The sequence below is a fragment of the Anabrus simplex genome, chromosome 2 (assembly GCF_040414725.1).
Source record: "Anabrus simplex isolate iqAnaSimp1 chromosome 2, ASM4041472v1, whole genome shotgun sequence".
NCBI classification, from domain to species: domain Eukaryota; kingdom Metazoa; phylum Arthropoda; class Insecta; order Orthoptera; family Tettigoniidae; genus Anabrus; species Anabrus simplex.
Genome location: NC_090266.1, coordinates 1,097,598,642 through 1,097,621,046, shown reverse-complemented (window position 1 = coordinate 1,097,621,046; position 22,405 = coordinate 1,097,598,642). Strand labels below are relative to the sequence as shown.

General features: G+C 39.3%; 1 protein-coding gene across 2 annotated transcripts in view; it reads left to right on the top strand.

Annotated features, from left to right (window-relative positions):
- LOC136864720 (KN motif and ankyrin repeat domain-containing protein 2) overlaps positions 1–22,405 on the top strand; it is a 480,434-nt gene that overhangs the window by 440,045 nt on the left and 17,984 nt on the right. For both annotated transcript variants that reach the window (XM_067142058.2, XM_067142057.2), the window contains one exon: positions 21,075–21,185. In XM_067142058.2, coding sequence (XP_066998159.2) covers positions 21,075–21,185 — 111 coding nt within the window. The remainder of the gene's footprint in view (positions 1–21,074; positions 21,186–22,405) is intronic.

The window sequence follows — 22,405 nt, the reverse complement described above, 5'->3', positions numbered from 1 at the left end:
TACTCTTGCACATGAAATGTCACGCCACTGTGATGGAGCATAGATCTCTGGGCGATACTTAAGCTTTCTCTCTATATCTGCAAATGCACTGTCGTTAGGTAAGTAAGAATGTCCTGGTTCAGCGAACTTGTGGATAACTTCTTTAATGCTTATCTCTGAAGACTGGACCACAAACATCCATAAGCAAGCCATCTTGAAATGTCTGTTGTGACCATGCTATTAGCTTTTCTTTAGTTCCATGACTCTTTGGGTATTTTAAGATGCACCTCTGTGCACCTCTGGATGCCACACTTTCATCCCATAGATGCATAGTGTCTTTATTAGAGCAGAAATCATGGATTCCTACATTGAAACAAGAAACCTGTCTTTTGTAGTAGACTTCGTTCGTGGTTAATGATATTGAATGATATCACGCTGGGTCCATCTTCAGATTTGCTCTTCATTTCATCGTTCTTCATAGCATCTCTTGCACGTTCTGCTTTACGGTGATGTTCTAGCTTTGCTTTCAACTGTGTCACATCATTAGGAAGATTACTGGCTTCAGCTGACTGAATTTGAATTTTCACACAATCACATGTGTAGCATGTGTCCTTTTTAAGGGGACGGAAGCTTATATTGAAGTCACGCCTGAAGACTCTCTCATACAGCGACTGACAAGGCATCTTCTGAACACAACCTTCTTGTTTAACTTTCTCAACAAATAGCCTGTACATTAAACTTAGATTAGTATTAAAGTACTTTTTATTTGAATCTTTCCTGGTGTAGTGGCTAAAAACTGCAGGGTAGCTTTCAATGTGTTATCTAATAAGGTCTACAGTACTGGAGGGGTTTTTATTATGTGGTTCATGCACCCCTCGTTGGTCTTGTATTGTACCTGTCGGCCTTCAACAGTGCGCTATGAATTTTAGCGCTGCTTACTTGCAATGTCTTCATAAACATGTCTTTGCATATCTCAGTGTCCCCATCTGTAGATGAACGTATGAAGTATTTTCGGCTGAGATTTCTTGAAGAAATGCCTACATTTTTCACTCGCCTGGGGCTGACACCGTAGCATTTTATAGAGCCAATAATCAGTGCTATTTGTGTAGCCCAAGAATCACAGTTGTAAAACTGACTAAAAAATGCTCTCCTATCGTCTTTCGACACTTTAGTATTACACTTCTTTAAACATTTACACTCGTAATCTATGAAGTGTTTTTCAGGAACTAGTCTTCCTTTCACAGTTGTGTATGCCTTTCCTCTGATTCTGTTTACCTTCCTAACAATTTTTTTCCACTTTGCAGGGTCCCCTTTCTTCTTTTTAATGGGACTGAATGTGGGTGCTCCATTCTCTTCTTCCTTTTGTCCATTTCCTGTTCAATTTTCCCTTTTTCTTGCTGGTTAATTTCCTTTTCTTCTTTGCGCTACATTGTTTTTCATCCGTATTTGGCTCTGAAAAAGTTAAAAAAATATCTGTAAGCGATAAAATTTTGCATTGGAAATATTTGCAAAATGGACCAACTCCAAATACGTCACAGCGACCATTGGAAACATATGCCGAAGTGAACCAACTCCAAAGACAGTACCACTACGACCTCTATTCGTGAACTCGTGCAACTTCTTCTTCTTCTTTTATGACCACATAGGATCACTTTAGTCAGTCCGTCGTTCAGGTCTCTTTGAAGGGATTGTTCGGGCTTTGCGGTCCTCCCAGTACTTCTTCAGACGCTCCGATCTTCGTGCCCTTTCCTCAGTTGAAAATGTGCGTGTTGTTGGTTTGTTTTGTGTAAGGGTAAAGCGGAGGTTTGTATTCTTGAGTTTTGTATTCAATTTTATCTTATTTTTGGTGTCTTCTGTTGTAAGGCCTATTTCCTTCAGATCCTCTCTTACTTCTCTGATCCATTTACATCCTGTTGTGGTATTTTTTGAGACGAGATTGTGTTGTACTAGTTGTTTCAGAAGTCTCGAGTCCTGCATCCTCATGATATGTCCAAAGAATCCCAGTCTCCTCTTACGCATAGTATCTGTAATGGGTTCTAGCTCTTTGTACACGACTTTGTTAGGTATTAACCGCCACTGTCCATCTTTCTGATATTTTTTGTTGATACAGGTTCTTCCAATCCTCCTTTCAATTTTCTGAAGTCTGTCAGTCTTTGATTGTTTATTCAGGTAAAAGAGTGTTTCTGCTGCATATGTAGCTTCCGGTTTTATAACTGTGTTGTAGTGTTTTATTTTTGTATTTATTGATAGACATTTCTTTTTGTAGATATCCCATGTTAATTTTTGTGCTTTAGCTAATCTATTTGTTCTTACTTGGATTGAGATTTTTTCATTTAAGTTATGTGTTATTACTTCTCCAAGATATTTAAACTGAGTTACTATTTTGATTTTATTACCATTTATGGTGACTTCTTTTAGCTGTTGGTTTTTGGGGCATAATTTCTGTTTTTTCAAATGATATTTTGAGGCCAATTTTATTTGCAATGTTTTGAAGTTCTGATATCTGGGTTTTTGCTTCTTTTATGTCCACTGCTAGTAATGCTAAATCGTCAGCAAAACCCAGGCAATTTGTTTTGATTTTTCGGCCAATCTTTATTTTGGGGGGACATTTTCTAAACCATTCCCTCATTACCATTTCTAGAGCACAGTTAAATAATAGTGGTGAGAGCCCATCTCCCTGCCGTAGTCCAGTTTTAATTTCAAATGTCTCTGATGTTTCCCCCCTAAACTTCACTTTTGACTTGGTATTGGTGAGAGTCAATTTTATCATGTTTATTAATTTGGGGTGTAGTCCAAGGTGCCTTAAAATTTTAAACAGAGATTCTCTATGGATGCAATCATAAGCTTTCTTGAAATCTACAAATGTTATCACCATATCTCTGCTTCTTCTCCTGTTATAGTCCATTATCAACTTAAGACTCATGATCTGATCAGGACAGCTCCTCCAGGGTCTGAAACCTCCTTGATATTCTCCTAGTTCTTTCTCAAGTTGTAAACTTATCCTATTAAGGATGGTTATTGAAAATATTTTGTATGTTATGTCTAGGAGAGAGATTCCCCTGTAGTTATTAGGGTCGGTTTTGTCCCCTTTTTTGTGCAGAGGATGAATGAGGGCTGTTGTCCAGTGTTCTGGTAGTTCTTCTTTAATCCAGATAGAGACAAGTTGTTGATGGAGGGCAACTTTTGCTGAGGTTCCTGCATATTTCCAGATTTCCGCAAAGGTCTGATCTTCTCCTGGCGCTTTGTAGTTTTTAAATTTATTCAGAGCTTGGTAGACTTCCTTTATTGTGGGGGGATTGATGTTTTCTGGTGATGTTTTTATCGGGGTGTTGGTGTCCAAATGAAGGAGTTCTGTAGGTTCCTCACAATTTAAAAGCTTGTTGAAATGTTTAGCCAGAATTTCTGCATTGTCTTTATTGTTATGGGCCAGCTTACCATCTTCATCCTTCATCAGTAGGGTCGGGGGTTCATATTTTTGGAGCTGCTTTCTGAAGGTTTTGTAGTAGTCCCTTGATTTAGTTTTACTGAACTGTTCTTCAATTAACTGCAGGGTGTCCTTATGATGTTGTCTTTTTATTCTTCTTAAGACTTGGGTAGTTTCTTTTCTCTGTTTTACTAGCTTTTGATAGGATATTTCTGTCTTTTGGGACTGATGTAATAGCCATGCCTGATGTCTTTTCTCCACTGTTTCATCACATTCACTGTTCCACCATTGGTGTTTTTTACGTGGTTTAATTGGAGCTAGGTCTTCTGCAATTTGTTTAAGGTTGTGTACTAAGTCTTCAAGTTTGTCTGTGATTTTTATTTTTTCAGTTGCTTTCTGGTAATTTTTGTTGTTGATTAGCTGGGTAGGATCTATTTTTCTTTTAGTTTTAAGGACTTGCTTTTGTTGTCTCCTCTGGGGAGTGAGTTTAATTTTAATTTTAACTACGTAGTGATCTGAACCTGTGTCTATGCAACTAATGCATCTAAACTATTATTATTCCTTGGATACAATGAATCGAGTATGGTAACACTGGCTCTCAGAACAAGAGTAGCTATGACCCTCGAGTATAAACGCGCGAAAATACCGATTGATTAAACTAATACGGTAAATAGAATAACCTAATAGCCTACCTACTTACAAGCTAGGTACTTTAGAATTACGTTTTGACTACAGTTTTAACACTGCAAATATCTATCTGTTATTAAAAACTCCCTGTAAGAACAGGACAGTGAATGCAAGTGAGTATTATTTTTAAATGAGCTGAGCTCGAGAGTCCATTATAGCGTACGATTCTTTCAGTGTACCTTGGCTCTGTATGTATTGTTTCAGAGGAAGTTTGGCTCCCCGCCAGTGTCCAGTGTGCCGATAAGGATCCACTGGCTCACTGTGGCTCACTGAGCCGTGGTTGCGCACAATTCTTTCAGCATGCCATGATTCACTGTGTCTCGCTGCATTGGAGGCTCAGCTCTCCGCCAATGTCCAGTGTCCCGCTAGTGAGCCGTGAATGCGCCACTGCGCACTGTCCGCTGCGAGTCAGCTGAATCGTGTGCCGTGAGCTCGCTGTTCCTGTGAATCAATTCACTCGGACAGTTGAATGAATCGATACACTGCTTCGAATCATGCACTCAGTAGCCAACACTACTTCGTAGACGCCCCTGGCTTTTTGAGACAAAAGAAAATGAAAAAAATAAATCTCGCAGCGTAATTCGTCAGAGAAGAATGATGATTCTGCTTCGAAGTGGGGTACAAGCCTTACTGCAGCTCCAATGACATCACACAAATTTGAGAAATAGTTTTTTCTGTACGACCTACGCAATACAAATGTGTCAGTCATGCGGTGCATCTGTGTTTTTGTAGTTAAGAAATGTCCGCCTCCATGGTGTAGGCCTACTGCAGCTCTGATAACGTCTCTCAAATTGGGTAAATATTTTCGTGTCCAACCCACGCAGTGCGAGCACGCATCAGTCATGCTGTAATGCCTGTTTTTTGTTAAGAATGTCCGCCAGCGTTATGGTTAGCACGATTAGGTGCTGTTCTCGGGGGCCTGAGTTTGATATGCGGTAAAAATGGTGCATATAGCTCCCCCTCCATTGGGGGCGTGCCTAAAAAAGAGCTGCACAACCTCAGGATGAGGAAAAGCGTTTACTTTAGTTAAGCAGTATTCACAGTTGTTGCTATTAATATAGCAGGAGAGTTCATTAACAAAGTGATTGTTCAGTATCTCGTAACTCTGTCCAATATACGTAATTTTTGGAGAGAAGTAGATTTAAAATGTGAAAAAAACAATCCATTCATAATGATTGTTTCACTCGGCAACATACCTAAGCAATAATAATATTGATTTTACGTCCCCACTAACTACTTTCACTATTTTTGGAGACGCCAAACAAAACATACTATGCGTCAATAAAAAAATGGAGAAAACAAATGTATGAAATTAAACATTACGATAATGAAATGCATTACCGCCACACCTGTAGATATACATAAATGTGGCGAGCTTTCCTGTTTATTATTTTTATTCTTTCCGTTGTGGAACTTCTGGCAGTATCCAGGCACTTGATAGCATACCTTACCTAAACAATGCGGTCTCTCTTATCTCAATTACGGCTGTTTAAGTAAATCCTGATGTGATAAATGTAGAGAACAAGCATGAAATATACTGAAGAATAAAGGTCTGGCTTTTAACAGCCGCAGTTATCCAAAGAATATTTCAAGTCACTACCTATTGCATTCAGAAGTACAACTTGTAACTTAGGCTAGTTATCAGCTGGTGTGTTGGCATGCTTTCTACAGCATGGATTCTTTCGGAAGGGGTGGCTTCTGCTACACATACACCAACTGGGAATAACAGAGACCATCTGCAGAAACCATTTGGGAATAGATTCTCACTTTTTGGACTCTGTAGTTGGGAACGAAACTATTTTTAAAAGTTTCAAAAAGATGGGAGCTTGAATGCTCCTGATGGCAGTGAAGATGTCATTTGGAATGACGACACGCCGGTAGCAGGGAAGTTGGCCGCATAAGACGGTGATAACTCAAATGAGTCTTGATCAGGTTTACTGTGTGGTAGGCCTACTGCTCAATTGACAGAGACAAATGACTGGCCATGAAGGTTATTGCATAATACGATAATAAGATACCCTTACCCTTTTTCTCTTTGGGGTTGAGTATGAAGCGAGATGAATCTTCGCAGCTAGTTTTTACGACCAAATGCCCTTCCTGACTTAAACCTCATCAGAGGAGTTAATGAGATGACACAAATGAGGTGATAAGAGTAACTGAAACTTACCACAGCAGAGTCTCGTTAATCCGAACTAATTGGGACCGGAGTCTGTTCGGATTACAAAATTTTCGGATTAACCGGAAAATATCATCTAATAATAATGTTATTGTTTTTACGTCCCGCTAACTACTTTTACGGTTTCTGGAGACTCCTAGGTGCCGGGATTTTCTTCCGCAGGAGTTCTTTTACGTGCCAGTAAATCTACCGACACAAGGCTGACGTATTTGAGCACCTTCAAATACCACCAGACTGAGCCAGGATCGAACCTGCCAAGTTGGGGTCGGAAGACCAGAGCCTCAACCGTCTGAGGATAAAAGTTTCTACAGTACAGTAGAGTACATACTGTAATTTGAAATGTCCATTCTTTAGCAGTTACATTAATAAAATACGCTGGTTTAACACTGGATCTTCGAGTAGGTTCCAATCACTACGGCAAAATAAACTAACAGACTTTGTAAAGATAAACGACCAGTGATTGATGGTTTATGATGTGAATTATGTTTACATTAAGTTATTCTATTAAAATATGACTAATAAAATGCAAGGAAATCTTCATTCTATAATATGTTCTTTCATTTCAGTAAGGAGAATTAAAAAAAAAAAAAAAGAAAGAATATTTCAGTTCGGATTAAAGGGACTCTAGTGTATGTATAATTGTTAAAGAAAAGTGTAGAATGTTTACATTTACAGTTATAGCTCTTTATAGCCTACAAGTCATGTGTTCACTGCACAAAATTTGAGGTTATCGCATATTGTCTCTCCCCCCTCTTACTTTTTTGGCTGTAAAACTGGAGAGAAAAATAGGGGGGTGTAATACGCGAGTAAATACGGTAATTTTGTCCAAAGCTTTCTCAAAATCTGTGAATATAACTTCCATCTAATCACCGCTCTCTAGAGCTCTGGATACAGACTGCTTGAAATTAACCAAACTTATAACTGTAGATAGTTTTGAAAGAAATCAATGCTGTTTTTCTGATATTAAAGGTCGTATACGATTCAATATTCTAAGAAATAGATGTCGACCTGATCAATACACCAAGATTCATTGTTGTATAATTAGAATCCTACATTTTATACGTTAAAGTAACTACTACTAGTTTTGACGCTCATCTGGGTCATCCTCAGCTAGACGTGTATAAAACTCAAAGCTACATAATAGCACCAATTAATTTTCTAATTTTCTGTAGAAAAAATTGATACACAAGGGCAGTCAAATGAAAAACGAACACCCGCCATGACATGCATTTCACATGAAAGGTGGCAACATTGTTATGTATCGATACTGCCATCGCTGTGGTAGGAGAACAGCATAGTGACAACGCACGGGCGCACGTATTTCTTATGTCTTTGTTGGTGCGCAGACTGGTCTAGTGTGTTCGTACCGAGCTCTATAGCTGCAGTCACGTAAGTGCAGCCAGTATCCAGTATTCGGGAGATAGTGAATTCGAGCCCCACTGTCAGCAGCCCTGAAGATGGTTTTCCGTGGTTTCCCATTTTCACACCATGCAAATGCTGGGGCTGTACCTTAAGGCCACGGCCGCTTCCTTCCCACTTCTAGCCCTTTCCTGTACCATCGTCGCCATGAGACCTCTGTGTCGGTGCGACGTAAAGCAACTTGAAAAAAAAAAGTGTGTTCGTCCAGCTGTATGAATGGAGGCAAGTTTAAAAAAGAGGGGGGGGGGGGGGGGTGCAGAGAAGTGTGGTTCGTTTTCTGGTAGCTAAGGTTGCTGAAGTACTAGAAACTCATCGTCCGCATGTCTGCTGTGTATGGCAAACACTGCATGTCCACGACGAGTGTGCACGAGTGGCATAGGAGATTCCGAGGAGGGTGCAAATCACTGCAAGATGATGCACGCCCAGGACAGGCCCATCGAGCCATTACTTCTGATGTGATAGGGTGGGTTGATGGCTTATCCGGGAAAACCAACTATCACGGAGGAAAAAATTAGTGTTCAGATCACCATTAGCCATGGCTCCCTGCATGCCATTATCAAAGATCACTTGCATTTCCGCAAAATTTGTGCGCTGTGGTTTCCACATCAACTGATGGAGGGACAAAAGATTCACATGCAAGAAATATTAACAGGATCAAATTAGTCATCTGCAGCTGTAACACTAGGAAGAGTATGCATTTCTGTCTCTTATCACAGGGGACGACACGTGGTGCCAAAATTTCAAGTCCAAGAGCAAACTGCAAAGCCAACTATGGAAACATCGCAGTCCTCCTCTGCCAAATAAATCCAAAGCTTTTCACACAAGTTCTTGAAAAGTCACGATGACCTCCTTCGACTGCAGGGGCCCTCTACTTGTCGACTTTCTCGAGCGTGGAACCATATTATCAAAGGGTGGAATCGCAATCAATGCACAGTTCTATTAAGACACTTTGCAGAAACTGCGACACGCCATGGAGTCAAAACATTCTGGAACGCTGTCGGACGGAGTCATCCTGTTGCATGATAATGCTCGCCCTATACATCCAATCTGGCAAAGGCTACACTTCAGCAATTTGGTTGGGAACAATTCAACATCCTCCGTACAGCCTGGATCTTACACCTTGTGATTTTCAAATTTTTGGCAACCTGAAGAAATACATACGTGGATGCCTGTTTCATTCAGACAAGGAAGTGCAGGGTGGGTGCGATTTTGGATCCGTTAGCGATCTATCTCTTTTTACAAAACTGGAATTGATAGTCTTGTTTCCCAGTGGGATAAATGTATTGATGCTTTTGGTAATTACTTTTGATTAAAACCATTGTATGGTCATGTTGTAGCGGGTGTTCTGTTTTCATTTGACTGCCCCTTATAGAAAATAAGATTACCGGACAAAAAATTAGTCACCCTTGTGCGCACACACAGATGGATCGTTAAGCCTGTACAGATGGCGCGGCAAATGGGTCTCATGCTCAACTGCACGCGCACTGCCTCTATGTGAGCATAAGGCAGTAGCGATCGGCCAGACATTGATGTTTCAGGTGGACAGTATACGTCAGCACGGGTGAATGCAAGGACATGACAGAGTGGCAAAAATGGGCGATCGTGGTTGGCCGTGTCCATGGCTATATGGTGCGTGAAGTTGCTGGGTTTGTTGGTGTTTCTCAGCGGACTGTTCAACGTGTCTACAAGCAGTGGTGTACCACACGTGGCCAAGAAACGAGGTCAGAATTGTGGTCGGGATAGGATCCTGACTGAGAGGGACCAGAAATGGGTTTCACGGCTTGTGAATCAAAATTTCTTCCAAACCCCACAGGAATTGCTGAAATCAATGAATTGAGGTCCATCCCAACCGTTTGGCAAGAGAATTTGTGATGGGAACTGCTTGTAATGAATATTTGGAGTTGGTCACCTCGCAAGGGGCCATTGCTCACACAAGCACATAAAGCTGAGAGTCCTCAATGGGTTAGAAATCATCAAACATGGACAGTAGCTGACTGGCTGAATGTAATATGGGCTGACGAATCACATTTTTGCACGAGTTCCAGTGATGCAAGTCAAGTGCACCGAAGTCCAAATGAAGCATTTCATCCTGGATGTGGGCAATGTGTTTTGGGGGTGTTTCTTGTATCATGGATTGGGCCTGCTCACTGAGGTGACCACTAACATGAACCAGCATATTTATTTAAACATTCTGGATGATTAGGTGTTGCCTTTCAGTCAACATCTGCATGATGAGTATGTTATTGATATCCCAGTTTCTCAAGATGACAACAGCAAACTTCATCAGCGTATGTGACTGGTTTTATGAACACTCCCCCACCCTATTAAATGTTGATTGGCCTGCAAAATTACCTGCCTTGAATATCAATGAAAATCTGTGGGACATGTTTGAACAGCAAGTAAAACTCCCGACATCAGCATCCCCAGAATTTGGTGGAATTGTGCAATGAAATCCTCAGTGAGTGGCTTAACCTGGATGTGGCGTACCTGCACAACCTTGTGGACTTGCTTCCTACCCGAATCCAGGCAGTTATCAAGTCCAAAGGCAGAGTTACACTGTATTAAATTATGCTTGTAATGATTTATCCAACGGTGACTAATTTTTTGTCCAGTGAGCTTATGTACTGTGAAAAACTAGCTTATCAGCAGTGTCAGTACCAGTATGTCCTGTAATTTTGTAAGCTACAAATGTGCATTCTCTGGAGTTTTTTTTTTTTTTTTTTTTGCCGATGGTTTAACTTTGCACTAACACATCGAAGGTTTTCTGTGGCAGAAGGATGGGAACGGTCTAGGATTGGCCTTAATTAAGGTACAATCCGAGCATTTGCTTGGTATGAAAATGGGGAAACTACAGAAGACAGTCTTCAGGGCTGCTGACGGTGGGATTTGAACCTACCACCTCCCAAATGAAAGTTCACAGCTGTGTGACCCTAACCACCTGGCCAACTTGCTCAGTGATCTGGAGTAGAGTGCAGTGGTAAATACATAAGCTGGTCAGATAAAAGGATGGGGTTCAGGTACTTGTAACAATTTTTATTTAATTTTTTATCTATATTTTCAGCAGTATTTACAAAATTATGTGGTCTTTCTACGACTATAAATAGCTTGAATCTTTGCTTCTTCTACTGTTTGTCCTAGTAAGGACTGTTGTACAGATGAGATTTTAGTATGACCAGCTACTGCTGACTTGTGTTAACCTCCGTCATTCATTGAAGCACTGCCAGCCAGGCTTCAAAAGTATTCCTTATTGTCCAAGAGACTGTCCTGTTTGTCTGACTTGAGCTCGTAGACTCGGTCCAGAATCTTTGAAGTAGATTGTGGCAATTGTGGGACTGAGGTGAAGCAATGCGTATGATCACATCTTCTCAATCTCATCAATTCGGGAGCTTGAATAAACCAATTTTTAAGTTTAGAATCTGTTCTTTGAGCCCTCGCTCCTGAACACTTTGGCTTATGTGAACTAGTGGGTTTTTGTGCTGAAGCTCAGTAACCCCATCATCATACCACATTCTCACCCTTGCCATCCTGATATTTTGCATGATATGCAAATATTGGTGCACAGTGGGGTTGCTATTGAGAATAAAGATGCTTCACTACTCCATCAAGATGATACCCACTCCCAAAATGACACTTGAGATGCAGCCAACACAACAGTTGCACCCTCAGTATAAGTCTTGCTGGGCTCCCGTGGCACATAGGCAAATTAAGTGAGACATGCCGTCGCAAAGAGTATCCTTGTTAGCAACTGTATAGACACCAAGATCGGTGTTGTGTACTTGTTTAATATCCCAGGCTGTTTGAAGATGGTATGCAAAGATCTTTATTGCAAAAAATAATCTCTCTTTAGAACTAACTTCCCTTTTCCTATTGAATCCAGCCATTATATTACAACTATGTCACTAATGTAGCTCATCATTAGTAATAGCAGTTTGGAGTGTTTCCTCGTATCAAACTCAGGCACCCAATAATGAGACATGATCTCGGATTGTAGAAGAAATGGCATTTCAGTCTGGATGACTTCAAAGATTTCATTGTAGGTGATCCCATGTGCAGGCTATCCATAGAAAACCCATCCGATAATAGAGAGCTTATGACTAAGGATGGAGAATATACCAGTAACATACGGATTCTAGTAGCAGTAGAACTTTTCTCTCATTGCTGATTTTGAATATTCTCAGGAAATTTAATTAAATATTTAACTTTTGTCAGTGGCACTAATTTACACAAGTTACGATTGTCTGGTAACCACAATTCTGGTCGTTGTACTAAGAGTGAAGCCTCGCTCAGTAGTTCCTGTGTTGGTACTTACTACTTTTTTTTTTTTTTTTACTTAATTCCTCTCGTTCCCACTGGAACATAGGGCATTCGTGAAATGTCTCCATTGTGGTCGTCGACTTGCCAATGCTTTAACTTCCTTCCAAGTCTTCCCTGCTTCAAGAGCTGCCTCCTCTACAGTACTCCTCCAGGTCTTCCTAGGACAACCTTTCCTCCGTTCCCCTTGTGGATTCCAATGCTGTGCGTTCTATAGATCCCGCTGGCTTTCTCAAAGTATGACCTATCATTTCCATTTCCTCCTGTTGATTTCCACTGCAACTGGAACTTGGTTTATTGTTCTCCATAGCTCATCATTGGATATAATTTCAGGCCATCTAATGTTTATGATGAGACGTAAGAAATGGTTTATAAATGTCTGCAAGAGATTAGTGATAGTTCGTGCAACCTTCCAAGTTTCACAAGCATATAGGACTGATTTAACATTTGTATAGAAAATTTTTATTTTAGTTTTCCTTGAAATATTGTTATTCTTCCACACTGTATACAGCTGCATGAAGGCTCCATTTGCTTTCCTTATTATGGCTCTCACATCCTCTTTGCCCCTCCTTCTCTTGTTCCTACACTTCCCAAGTAGGTAAGTGTTTTAACCTCTTCAATCTCTTCTCTTTCATCAATTTTAGCATTTACTCTCATTTCCTTGGTCTTAACATTTATATTGAGTCCTGCAGCCTCTGCTTCCTTCCGTAATCCTTCTAACTTATGTTTCATATCACTAATTCTTGAAGACAAAAGGCAAATATCTGCAAATTCTAAATCTTCCAATCTTTCCCCCATTCCCCATTGTATTCCTCTTTTCCTTCTACCCAACATTTTTTTCATGACATTATCGAGCACCGCTAAAAAGATTGTTGGTGAAAGAACGCATCCCTGGCAAACTCCACTTGTGACATTCACATAATCTGAGAGTTTTCCCTCACGTACTACTTTGCATCTATACCCTTCATACATTGCCTTCGTGAGATTCAAGGTCTTATCCAGTACTCCATATTTCACCAAGGTCTTCCATATTACGTCCTATTTACTGAATCAAACGCTCTTTTGAAGTCGATGAATATCAAGTATAATGTGGCCTGCCATTCATTACTTTGCTCTAGAATTATTCTTAGTGTATTTATTAGATCAACACAGCTGCATTGTCTATGGAAACCAGCTTGTTCTTTTCAAAGATGCTGTTCAATTGAATCCTTTACCCTGTTTAGAATTATTCTAGAGAGAATTTTACTTGGTATGCTCACTAGTGTTATTCCTCTACAATTCTTACACACTGTGGAGTTACCTTTTTTGGGGAGTTTCACAATCAAGCCCTCTTTCCAGTCAGCTGGATTTTCTCTTTCCATATTTTCCCCAGTAATGGTAGCAGCAAATTAATGGTGGCCTCTTCACCCACTTTTAATATTTCTGGATCTATATTATCTATACCTGTTCCTTTACCATTCTTTCATGGTTTCAATGCTAACCTAACTTCGTGCCTTGTTGTGAGATCTAGCTTTATATTTGAGTCTTCACTATCTAAGCCCTCATTTACTTCTTTCATTTCCTGCTCATTTCCATCATCTTTGTTTAAAATTTCTGAAAAATACTCTTGCCATCTTCTCAATTGTTGTTCTTGTGACAACACATTTCCTTGCTTATCCCTCACTTGTTTACTTCTCCTATAACCTCTCCTTAACAACTTCCTTGTAATATCATAGTTGTTTCATATCAGCCTTCTTCTCAGCTTCCTCTGCAATTTATGCCTGCTGGTGAATCAATCTTAGTTTATCACTTCTCACGCTCCTTTTAACCATTTTGTCAATTTCCGAATATTTCCTTTGGGCTTCTGACTTCTGCTGTCTTGTTCTGCTTTGGTTTACTATAGCTTTTGCCTCACTTAGTTTTCCAATTAAGTCCCATGTTTCCTCAGGCATCCAGTCTTTCTGCTGATAACTTCTATAACCAATTACTTTCTCACACGTTTGTACATACCGATAAGTGTTCTTAACATTTTCCCAAGTTCTTTCTACACTCAACTCTTCCTCTTTTTCGAGATTTGAAAAGACTTCAAACCGATTTTTCAACTCAAGACTAAATTCTTTCCTCCTCTTTTCACTGTTTGACCTTCGTATGCTGAACCTCTGTTTTCTAGTTGCAAACCTCTTCGATGCAGCCTTTATTTTCAATTTAAACTCAAGCTACTGCTAGATGATGATCACTACCAACATCAGCTCCTCTTCTGTTCCTTCGCTAGGCTGAGTGGCTCAGACGGTTGAGGTGCTGGCCTTCTGACTCCAACTTGGCAGGTTTGATCCTGGCTCCGTCCGATGGTATTTGAAGGTGCTCAGATACGTCAGCCTCATGTCTGTATGTATATTTACTGGCACATAAAAGAACTCCTGCGGGACTAGAGGCTTCATACAGCAACGGTCGGGTTTTGAGACAAGAAGTGTTTTAATATTATAATATACCATAGTACCCCTGTATTGTTTGTAGTTGTGGCAGTTTTCTTAATTGTTATTAGAATTGTTATTGAATTAGTGTGATTATAGGGAAGCCGTCATATTGTACTCGTACTAATAAATTAAAAGCTCCACAACGTGTTTGCCAGTTAATTAGAATTAAAACTCAAGGCATCCTCTTTAAACTTACCCAACTCAGGGTAATAGTCATTCATCTATTATAATTATTATGAAAATGAATCTGTGACAGCCTAGCAGCATGTACAGCTTCAGGACTCCCCACTAAATTTTCATTTAATTAACTGTTCTGGAACTGAACCAACAAAACAAAACTGATCGGGCGCCAGTGTACTCGATAATACACAATATAAAATTAGCACGAGATTAAATTTACCTCCAGGGTGGGATCATAAACTGACGATATCCCGACCTACTTTCTTAGCCTGAAGACTTGTACTGAAAAGTGAAGGCATAAGGAGATTCTAGGAAGGTTATATCCCAGTCTGAAATGACACACTGTCCATTCATATATATATATATATATACATATACATATACTTACAAACTTAACCTCCTCAAATACACGAAACATAAATCACATCAAACATACACTGCATATTTCTTGTTATTTACAACCCCACACAGACTTTACTGGTCATAGTTACAAACTTAATAGATGAACTGGTATGATGACTATTCGTCCATAGTCCGTCCTCCAATACATACCAAACTTGCTGTACATATATACATGAAGCCCCCAGTTAAATTTGTATACAATCCTGCTTGTCTAAATAATGGGTGACAAACCTACGCATCACAACTTACTACACCATATCGGATTAATCTGTAGTGGTTGGGTAGTATGAAGCTGATCCCAAATGCCACAATGCCTCGGCCAAACTCTCCAATAACTCGGGAGTCAAGCGCTGGGTTCATTCTTCCTTTTACATTGAACTCAAACTCGCGTTGTATTACACCAAGTATACTGACATACGACTTCACAGTGTGTAACATTTAGTGTCTATAGCATATAATGCTCTCTAATCCTGCGGTGCGTCTCAACCGTAGATACATAGACGAGACCAATCTCTAACAGTCATATACCAGCATGCAATATGGCTGAACAACGCACACTTAAAGCCGGACAAACCAATCTTAATCCTCCCACAACTCAACACCAACAAGACCTCTGTTCCATCAAATCAACCATTAAAGAAAACTTCTACAAATCACAATATCTCTGTACTAGCTTATTCCAATATTCCATGTTTATCACAAGTGGCACTGTTTGAAGTTATTACACACAAGTTTAGCGCACTGAGCCCTTGAAACTGTCCGGAGACCCACTTCCTTTCTCTCTTCCAGATGCAGAATGCCACCAGTTTACTACAGAATTGTTACAATGTCCAAACAATGACTCACCTATATCAACAAAAACACAGTATGTTGACAATGTAATATGTCATACTGACAATACAAAAGAATACCTAGCATATAACTAGCAGTTAATCTATATAAATTATATAAAATAACATGTCCTGACTTACTCTCCGACTGACTGATTCATAATCACCGAGCCAAAACTACTGGAAATAAAGAAATGAAATTTTGGGGATACATTTATATTAGGGTGTAGGTGATCACTAAGGGAGGATATTTGGATATTCTGTCGCTAAGGGGGTGAAAAGGGGGGTGAATTTTTAAAATAAGGATATCTATATAACAAACTGAAAAGTTTACAGACATAAAAATTGGTATTTGGAATATCTTTTAAAAATAAAGAAATGCATAATTTTCAGAAAATCCCATTGGGGGGGGGGGTGAAAAAAAGGGGCGGGGGAAGGGGTTGAACACCTATTATGAGGAGACTTATATCTCAAAACCTAAAGATGTTACAGACATGAAAATTGGTATCTGGAATCTCCCTTGAAAATAAAGAAACGTATTTTTGTGTTTTTGGATAATCCGATGAATAGGGGGTGAACAGGAGTGACAAACGGGGTGAATTAAAAAAAAGACATATTACAGATTTGAAAACTGGTATTTGGAATTTCCTGTAAAAGTAAAGAAACTTGTACCTTTTGTTTTTGGAAAATCCAAATAGTGGAGGGCTGAAAGAGGGGTGAATTTTTAAAATGAGTGTATCTATATCTCTAAACTTTCAAAGTTTACAGATGTAAAAATTTGTACTTGTAATCTACTTTCAGAATAAAGAAACACATATTTTTTGTTTTTGGAAAATCCCAATAGGAGGGGTAAAAAGGGGTGAAAAATGGTTGAATGCCTTTAGTAAGGATCCTTATATCTCAGAAACTGAAGATGTTACAGACCTGAAAATTGGTATTTGGGATCTCTTCTATAAATAAAGAAACGTGTATTTTTTGTTTTTAGAAAATCCAAATAGTGGAGGGTGAAAAGGGGGGGGGGGTATTTTTAAAATGAGTGTATCTATATCTCAGAAACTGAAGATATTATAGACCAGACAGTCAGTATATGGAATCTTCTTTTAAAATACAGAAACTTTTTTTTTTTTGGAAAATCTAATTAATGGGGGTTAAACAGGAGTGGAAAAATTGGGGTGAGCTTTTAGAAAGACTATATCTACAGTATATCTCAGAAACGTAAATTCTTACAGGTGTAAAAACTGGTATTTGGAATCTCCTGTTAAAGTAAAGAAACGGGTATTCTCGGAAAATCCAGTGAAGGGAGGTGGGGATGAAGAATTGGAAAAATTAATTGAATTGTATGAGGATACTTGCATCTAATAAAAACTAAAGTTGTTACAGACGTGAAAATTGGTATTTAGATCTTCTTTAAACATAAAACGACCCGTTTTGGGGGGGGTGGTGGGAATCATCTTTGGGGGCGGGTGAGAAATGGAGTTGAATTCGTTTCATGAGGACACATATCTTCAAAAACTGAAGATAATTGGTATTTAGAAGATCCTTTACTATTAAAGAAAAAAACATTTTTTGCCGGAAAATTCACTTGCGGGGGGGGGGGGGGGGGTTCAGGAGTGTGAAAGAAGTTAAAAAAAAAGTTAATTATTTTCATGGGTATACTTATATCTCAAAACTGAAGGTAATAGACGTGAACATTGGTGTTTGGAATCTCCTTTAAACATAAAGAAACACTCCTTTTAATTTTTGTTTGGGGGGGGGGGGGGGAGGGTTAATAAACTTAACGGCGGTGGGGTGTAAAAGGAGGTGAGACCAATTGCTTTTACTGTTCATAATGTACTTATAAGGAGCCTCCGTTGCTGAGGCTGCACCTCGCCGGCCTCTCACAGCTGGGTTCCGTGGTTCAAATCTTGGTCACTCCATGTATCATTTGTGCTGGAAAAAGCAGAGGTGGGACAGGTATTTCTCCGGATATGCCGGTTTTCCCTGTCATCATTCATTCCAGCAACACTGTCCAATATTTAATTTCATTTGTCATTCATCGATCATTGCCCCAGAGGAGTGCTTCGGCAGCCGGCACAATTCCTATTGTTGCCACTAGATGGGGCTTTATTCATTCCATTCCTGACCCTGTCGAATGACTGGAAACAGGCTGTAGATTTTCGATGTACTTATTCTGATCATAAACGGATCATTTTTAATCTTTCCTGGGTTCGTTTTCAACAGCCATCTTTTCCTTCGGAGAAGGTTCTTAGATTACAGTAGATTCTCCTGGCATATTAATAAAAATTTAAAACACATTTGCAATGAACGATAGGAATGAGATTGACCGTCAAATTGTTCACCTCTATAATAAGGTCAATAATGCACGGAAGTACGTCATTCGTATCGCCACAAATCCCGCACTTTCCTACGTGCGACAATGGTGCTGGTCACATTGTCAACAATGATAATGGCAGCAGATGTAATTTACCGCCAAGTAGCGGTCTTGCATCTTGCTGTGGGGTCCAGAACATCAATAATAATAAAATAATAATGTGCGGGACCATCGTCAGAATGTGCGGAACGTGCTGGAAACGGGTCCTGGACGGGTAATGACTTTGATTGCAGTCCGGCCGCCGGTTCAGTACCGTCAAGGCACCCAAGACGACACCACGCCGGATCTCCTCAAGGATTAGATCTACATTAAAAATACTTATAGGAAAAGATGGCAAAGATTCAGGGAGCCAACTGACCGGGCGGAATACCTGGACCTAGCCCGGGAAGTACGAAATCGATTGCTGGAAAAAATATTGAAAAATGGGAGGAACATTGCCGTAATCTCTCAGAAAACGAGTCAGATGGGGATTTTTGTCAGAATCTCGGAAAACGAGTCAGATCGCAAATTTCGGCGGGTTATATATAAAATGATAGTGTTCAATTATAATTTTAAGTATAATACCATAGCAAAGCATGGGCATCTTGCTAGTTGATTTATATAATTTAATATCGTCAGCAAATAATAATACCTTTTGAGAACCGAATTATGCTAGGAATATCGTTTACAAACAACAGAAACTGCAAAGGACCCAAATTAGAGCCTTGTGGTACTCCAGATTTTGCAATATACTTGTAAGGAAACATGTTCCTGTGACTTACAAACTGACTTCTATGCTTCAAATATGAAACTGGAAGAGACATAGGAAACTGATCTAAATTATAATCCATTAATTTATTGATTAAACAATCGTGATCTACTTTGTCAAAGGCCTTTTAGAAATCAGTATAAATAGCATCTACTTGGGAGCAATTATCAATCTCATTAGATACATACTGTACAAAGTTACATAAATTGGTTACTGTGGATTTCTTCGGCATAAAACCATGCTGATTGCATGGGATAATTAATTTGGCATGATTAAAAATGTGAACATACAGAATACTTGCCAATATTTTAGCTGGGGACGATAGAACTGTAACTGGTCTGTAGTTATCTTTTAACTGTTTCTTACCAGATTTATAAATTGGCGTAACTTTTGCATATTTCCATTGTTTGGGAAAAGTAGAACTAGTTAAGATAAGATTGAATAATATCTGGAGAGGTTCAATTAATATTTCCCTACAAGCCTTAAATATATAAGGAGGTATTCCGTCGGGTCCCGCAGACCTTTTAGTTTTCATATTCCTTGTAGGTCTATCTGCTGAAAGGTACAAAGTGGCAGGGAGGGATTTTGTTAGGTGGAAATGTAGTAAGCAGTGTGGCCTATGCTGATGACTTGGTCTTAATGTCAGATTGTGCCGAAATCTTGCAGTTAATATCTTGGAACTTGAAAATAGGTGCAATGAGTATGGTATGAAAATTAGCCTTTCAAAGACTAAATTGATGTCAGTAGGTAAGAAATTCAACAGAATTGAATGTCAGCTTGGTGATACAAAGCTGGAACAGGTAATTATTTCAAGTATTTAGGATGTGTGTTCTCCCAGGATGGTAGTGTTGTGAGATTGAATCAATGTGCAGTAAAGCTAATGCGGTGAGTTTGCAGCTGCGGTCAACAGTATTCTGTAAAAAGGAAGTCTGCTCCCAGATGAAACTATCTTTACATCGGTCTGTTTTCAGACCAACTTTGCTTTACAGGAGCGAAAGCTGGGTGGACTCAAGATCTCTTATTCATAAGTTAGAAATAACAGGCATGAACGTAGCGAGAAAGATTGCTGGTACAAACTGGTAGGAACAATTTCAGTAGGGTACTCGGAATGAGGAGAGAAAGGCTAAGTTAGGAATGAACTCGATGGATGAAGCTGTGCGCATAAACCGGCTTCGGTGGTGGGGTCATGTGAGGCAAATGGAGGAGGATAGTTTACCTAAGAGAATAATGGACTATGTTATGGAGGGTATGAGAAGTAGAGGGAGACCAAGACGATGATGGTTAGACTCGTTTTCTAATGATTTAAAGATAAGAGGTATAGAACTAAATGAGGCCACAGCACTAGTTACAAATAAAGGATTGTGGCAGCGTGTGGTAAATTCAGAGACTTGCAGACTGAATGCTGAAAGACATATCATTCTATAATGATGTATGTATCACAAGTGGTAATGTTTGAGTTTACAGTGATTTCTCTGGTGACCAGTAGTCAGCTCTTGTGTAGCACTTAAACATCTAATCAGATGCTGTAATATCCCAATTATAGGCAATAAGTACTGGAAATGACAAAGCAAGTGTCAAATAGTCATATATAGAGAGATAGGAACAAGAAAAGGAACACATGATAGGATGAACGTAATGGCAGGTCAGTGTAGGAGGAGGAAGCAGCAGAAAAAGGGGACGAGGACAAACATGAAAACATAGGGACAATCTCCACATCTTCATACGCTGCTACCTTCGAATAGATAGGCTCTCTCCTCATCGATCCCAGTTCTTCTACATCCGTCTCTTTTCTTCCCCTGATGAGCTTATTTCTGCTTCCCAGAAGAAAGTTCGGGGAAAAATTTTGTAAATAATATTTTAAATCAATTTTGTCATGAGCAATTCTGTAAAACAAACTGTAGTGGAAATACTTGGAGTATAATATTGTAGGCCCCCTCTCTCCTCTCCTACTGATTTTTTAGGACAATTTATATGCAAGATCCCACTTGCCCTTATCCTAAACTTAAATATAAAGTTACATGAAAATCCCTATATAAGTTTTCCCATGATAATAAACAGTCATAATTTTTGTGACATTTTGTTTCAATTTTCCAGATATCTGGTGGTAAAACAGTTAATCCAATGGCTGTAGAAGATTATTTGGACTACATAGAAGGGTATTCGTCAGCATTATTGGAGTATGTTGTGAACATGACAGATATGAGTGTAAGTATATTTGCTTTGGAAATGCCTTGTGTTGGTAAGAACTTTCAAAGTATATATTTTATGTTTATATGTTCGAAACTTTATTGAAGCAGAACAACGACGAGAAGTCATGAGTTTGATACTGGCCATAAACATTAATGTAAAATTACTGGAAACTTTTGTTTCTCGAATGCTTTATTGAGTTGACAACAATTAAGCGTGTTATTTCTATCATTAGCTTGAAATATACATATATTTCAATAAATAAAAGTAGTCACTATTACAAAAAAAGAATTATCAGTTATGATTATACCGAGTAAGTGGCTGTGCGGTTCAGCTCACGTAACTGTGAGCTTGCATTCGAGAGTTAGTGAGGTCGCACCCCACTGTTGAGAGCCCTGGAGATAGATTTCTGTGGTTTCCCATTTTCACACCGGGTAAATGCTGCGGCTGTATTTTAATTGAGACCCTGTTTGCTTCCTTCTGATTCATAGCCCTATCTTATCCCATCGTCTATATAAGACTTCCCTGTGTCAGTGCGATGTAAACCAGATAGGGAGAAGGAGGTGCTACTAGACACTCAATGCCAGGCCATCAAAGGAAGGACCTCAGCATAGGACCATTTTATGTATCTTAAAATGTTGCAGAACCACCAAGAACTACAGGTAGACTACAGATGTCTTCCAAAGTCCAAATTGGTAAGCAGATGATCAGGAACAGACTGAAGAAGGATAATTTAGGATCTAAACTTCCTGCTGAAACTTCCTGATGGCAAAAAGGCAATATGGAATGTGAATGCTATTTGCCAGTTGTTAAGAGAATGGCTTTCTATGTTCTCTAACGAGTCATGTGTACAGTAGTTCAGATAGTCTTCAACGTGTCTGAAGAAGACAAGAAACACATGTTCGTATTGACAGAGATGAATCTGTTTCGGCTTGTGGAGCCCTAAGCATGGATGCAAAACACTAATCTTGTTATTATTCAGATGTGAAACTTAAATACAAATAAGTAATCAGAGCTCCGTCCCTCAAGTTACTACTCATCTGAGGGAATTTTAATAGTGTTCTGTTTATGCATCATAACCCTGAACCTGCGAATAGACCCCTTGGTGTAGCTAACATCTTTAAAATATTTGTGCTGCAACACTGTTAGCATATATTGTAGTCATCCAGGTGCCCAAGCTTAAATCTGATAGAACACATTTGAGATCAACTGAAATGATATGTTCGAGGGTGGGACCC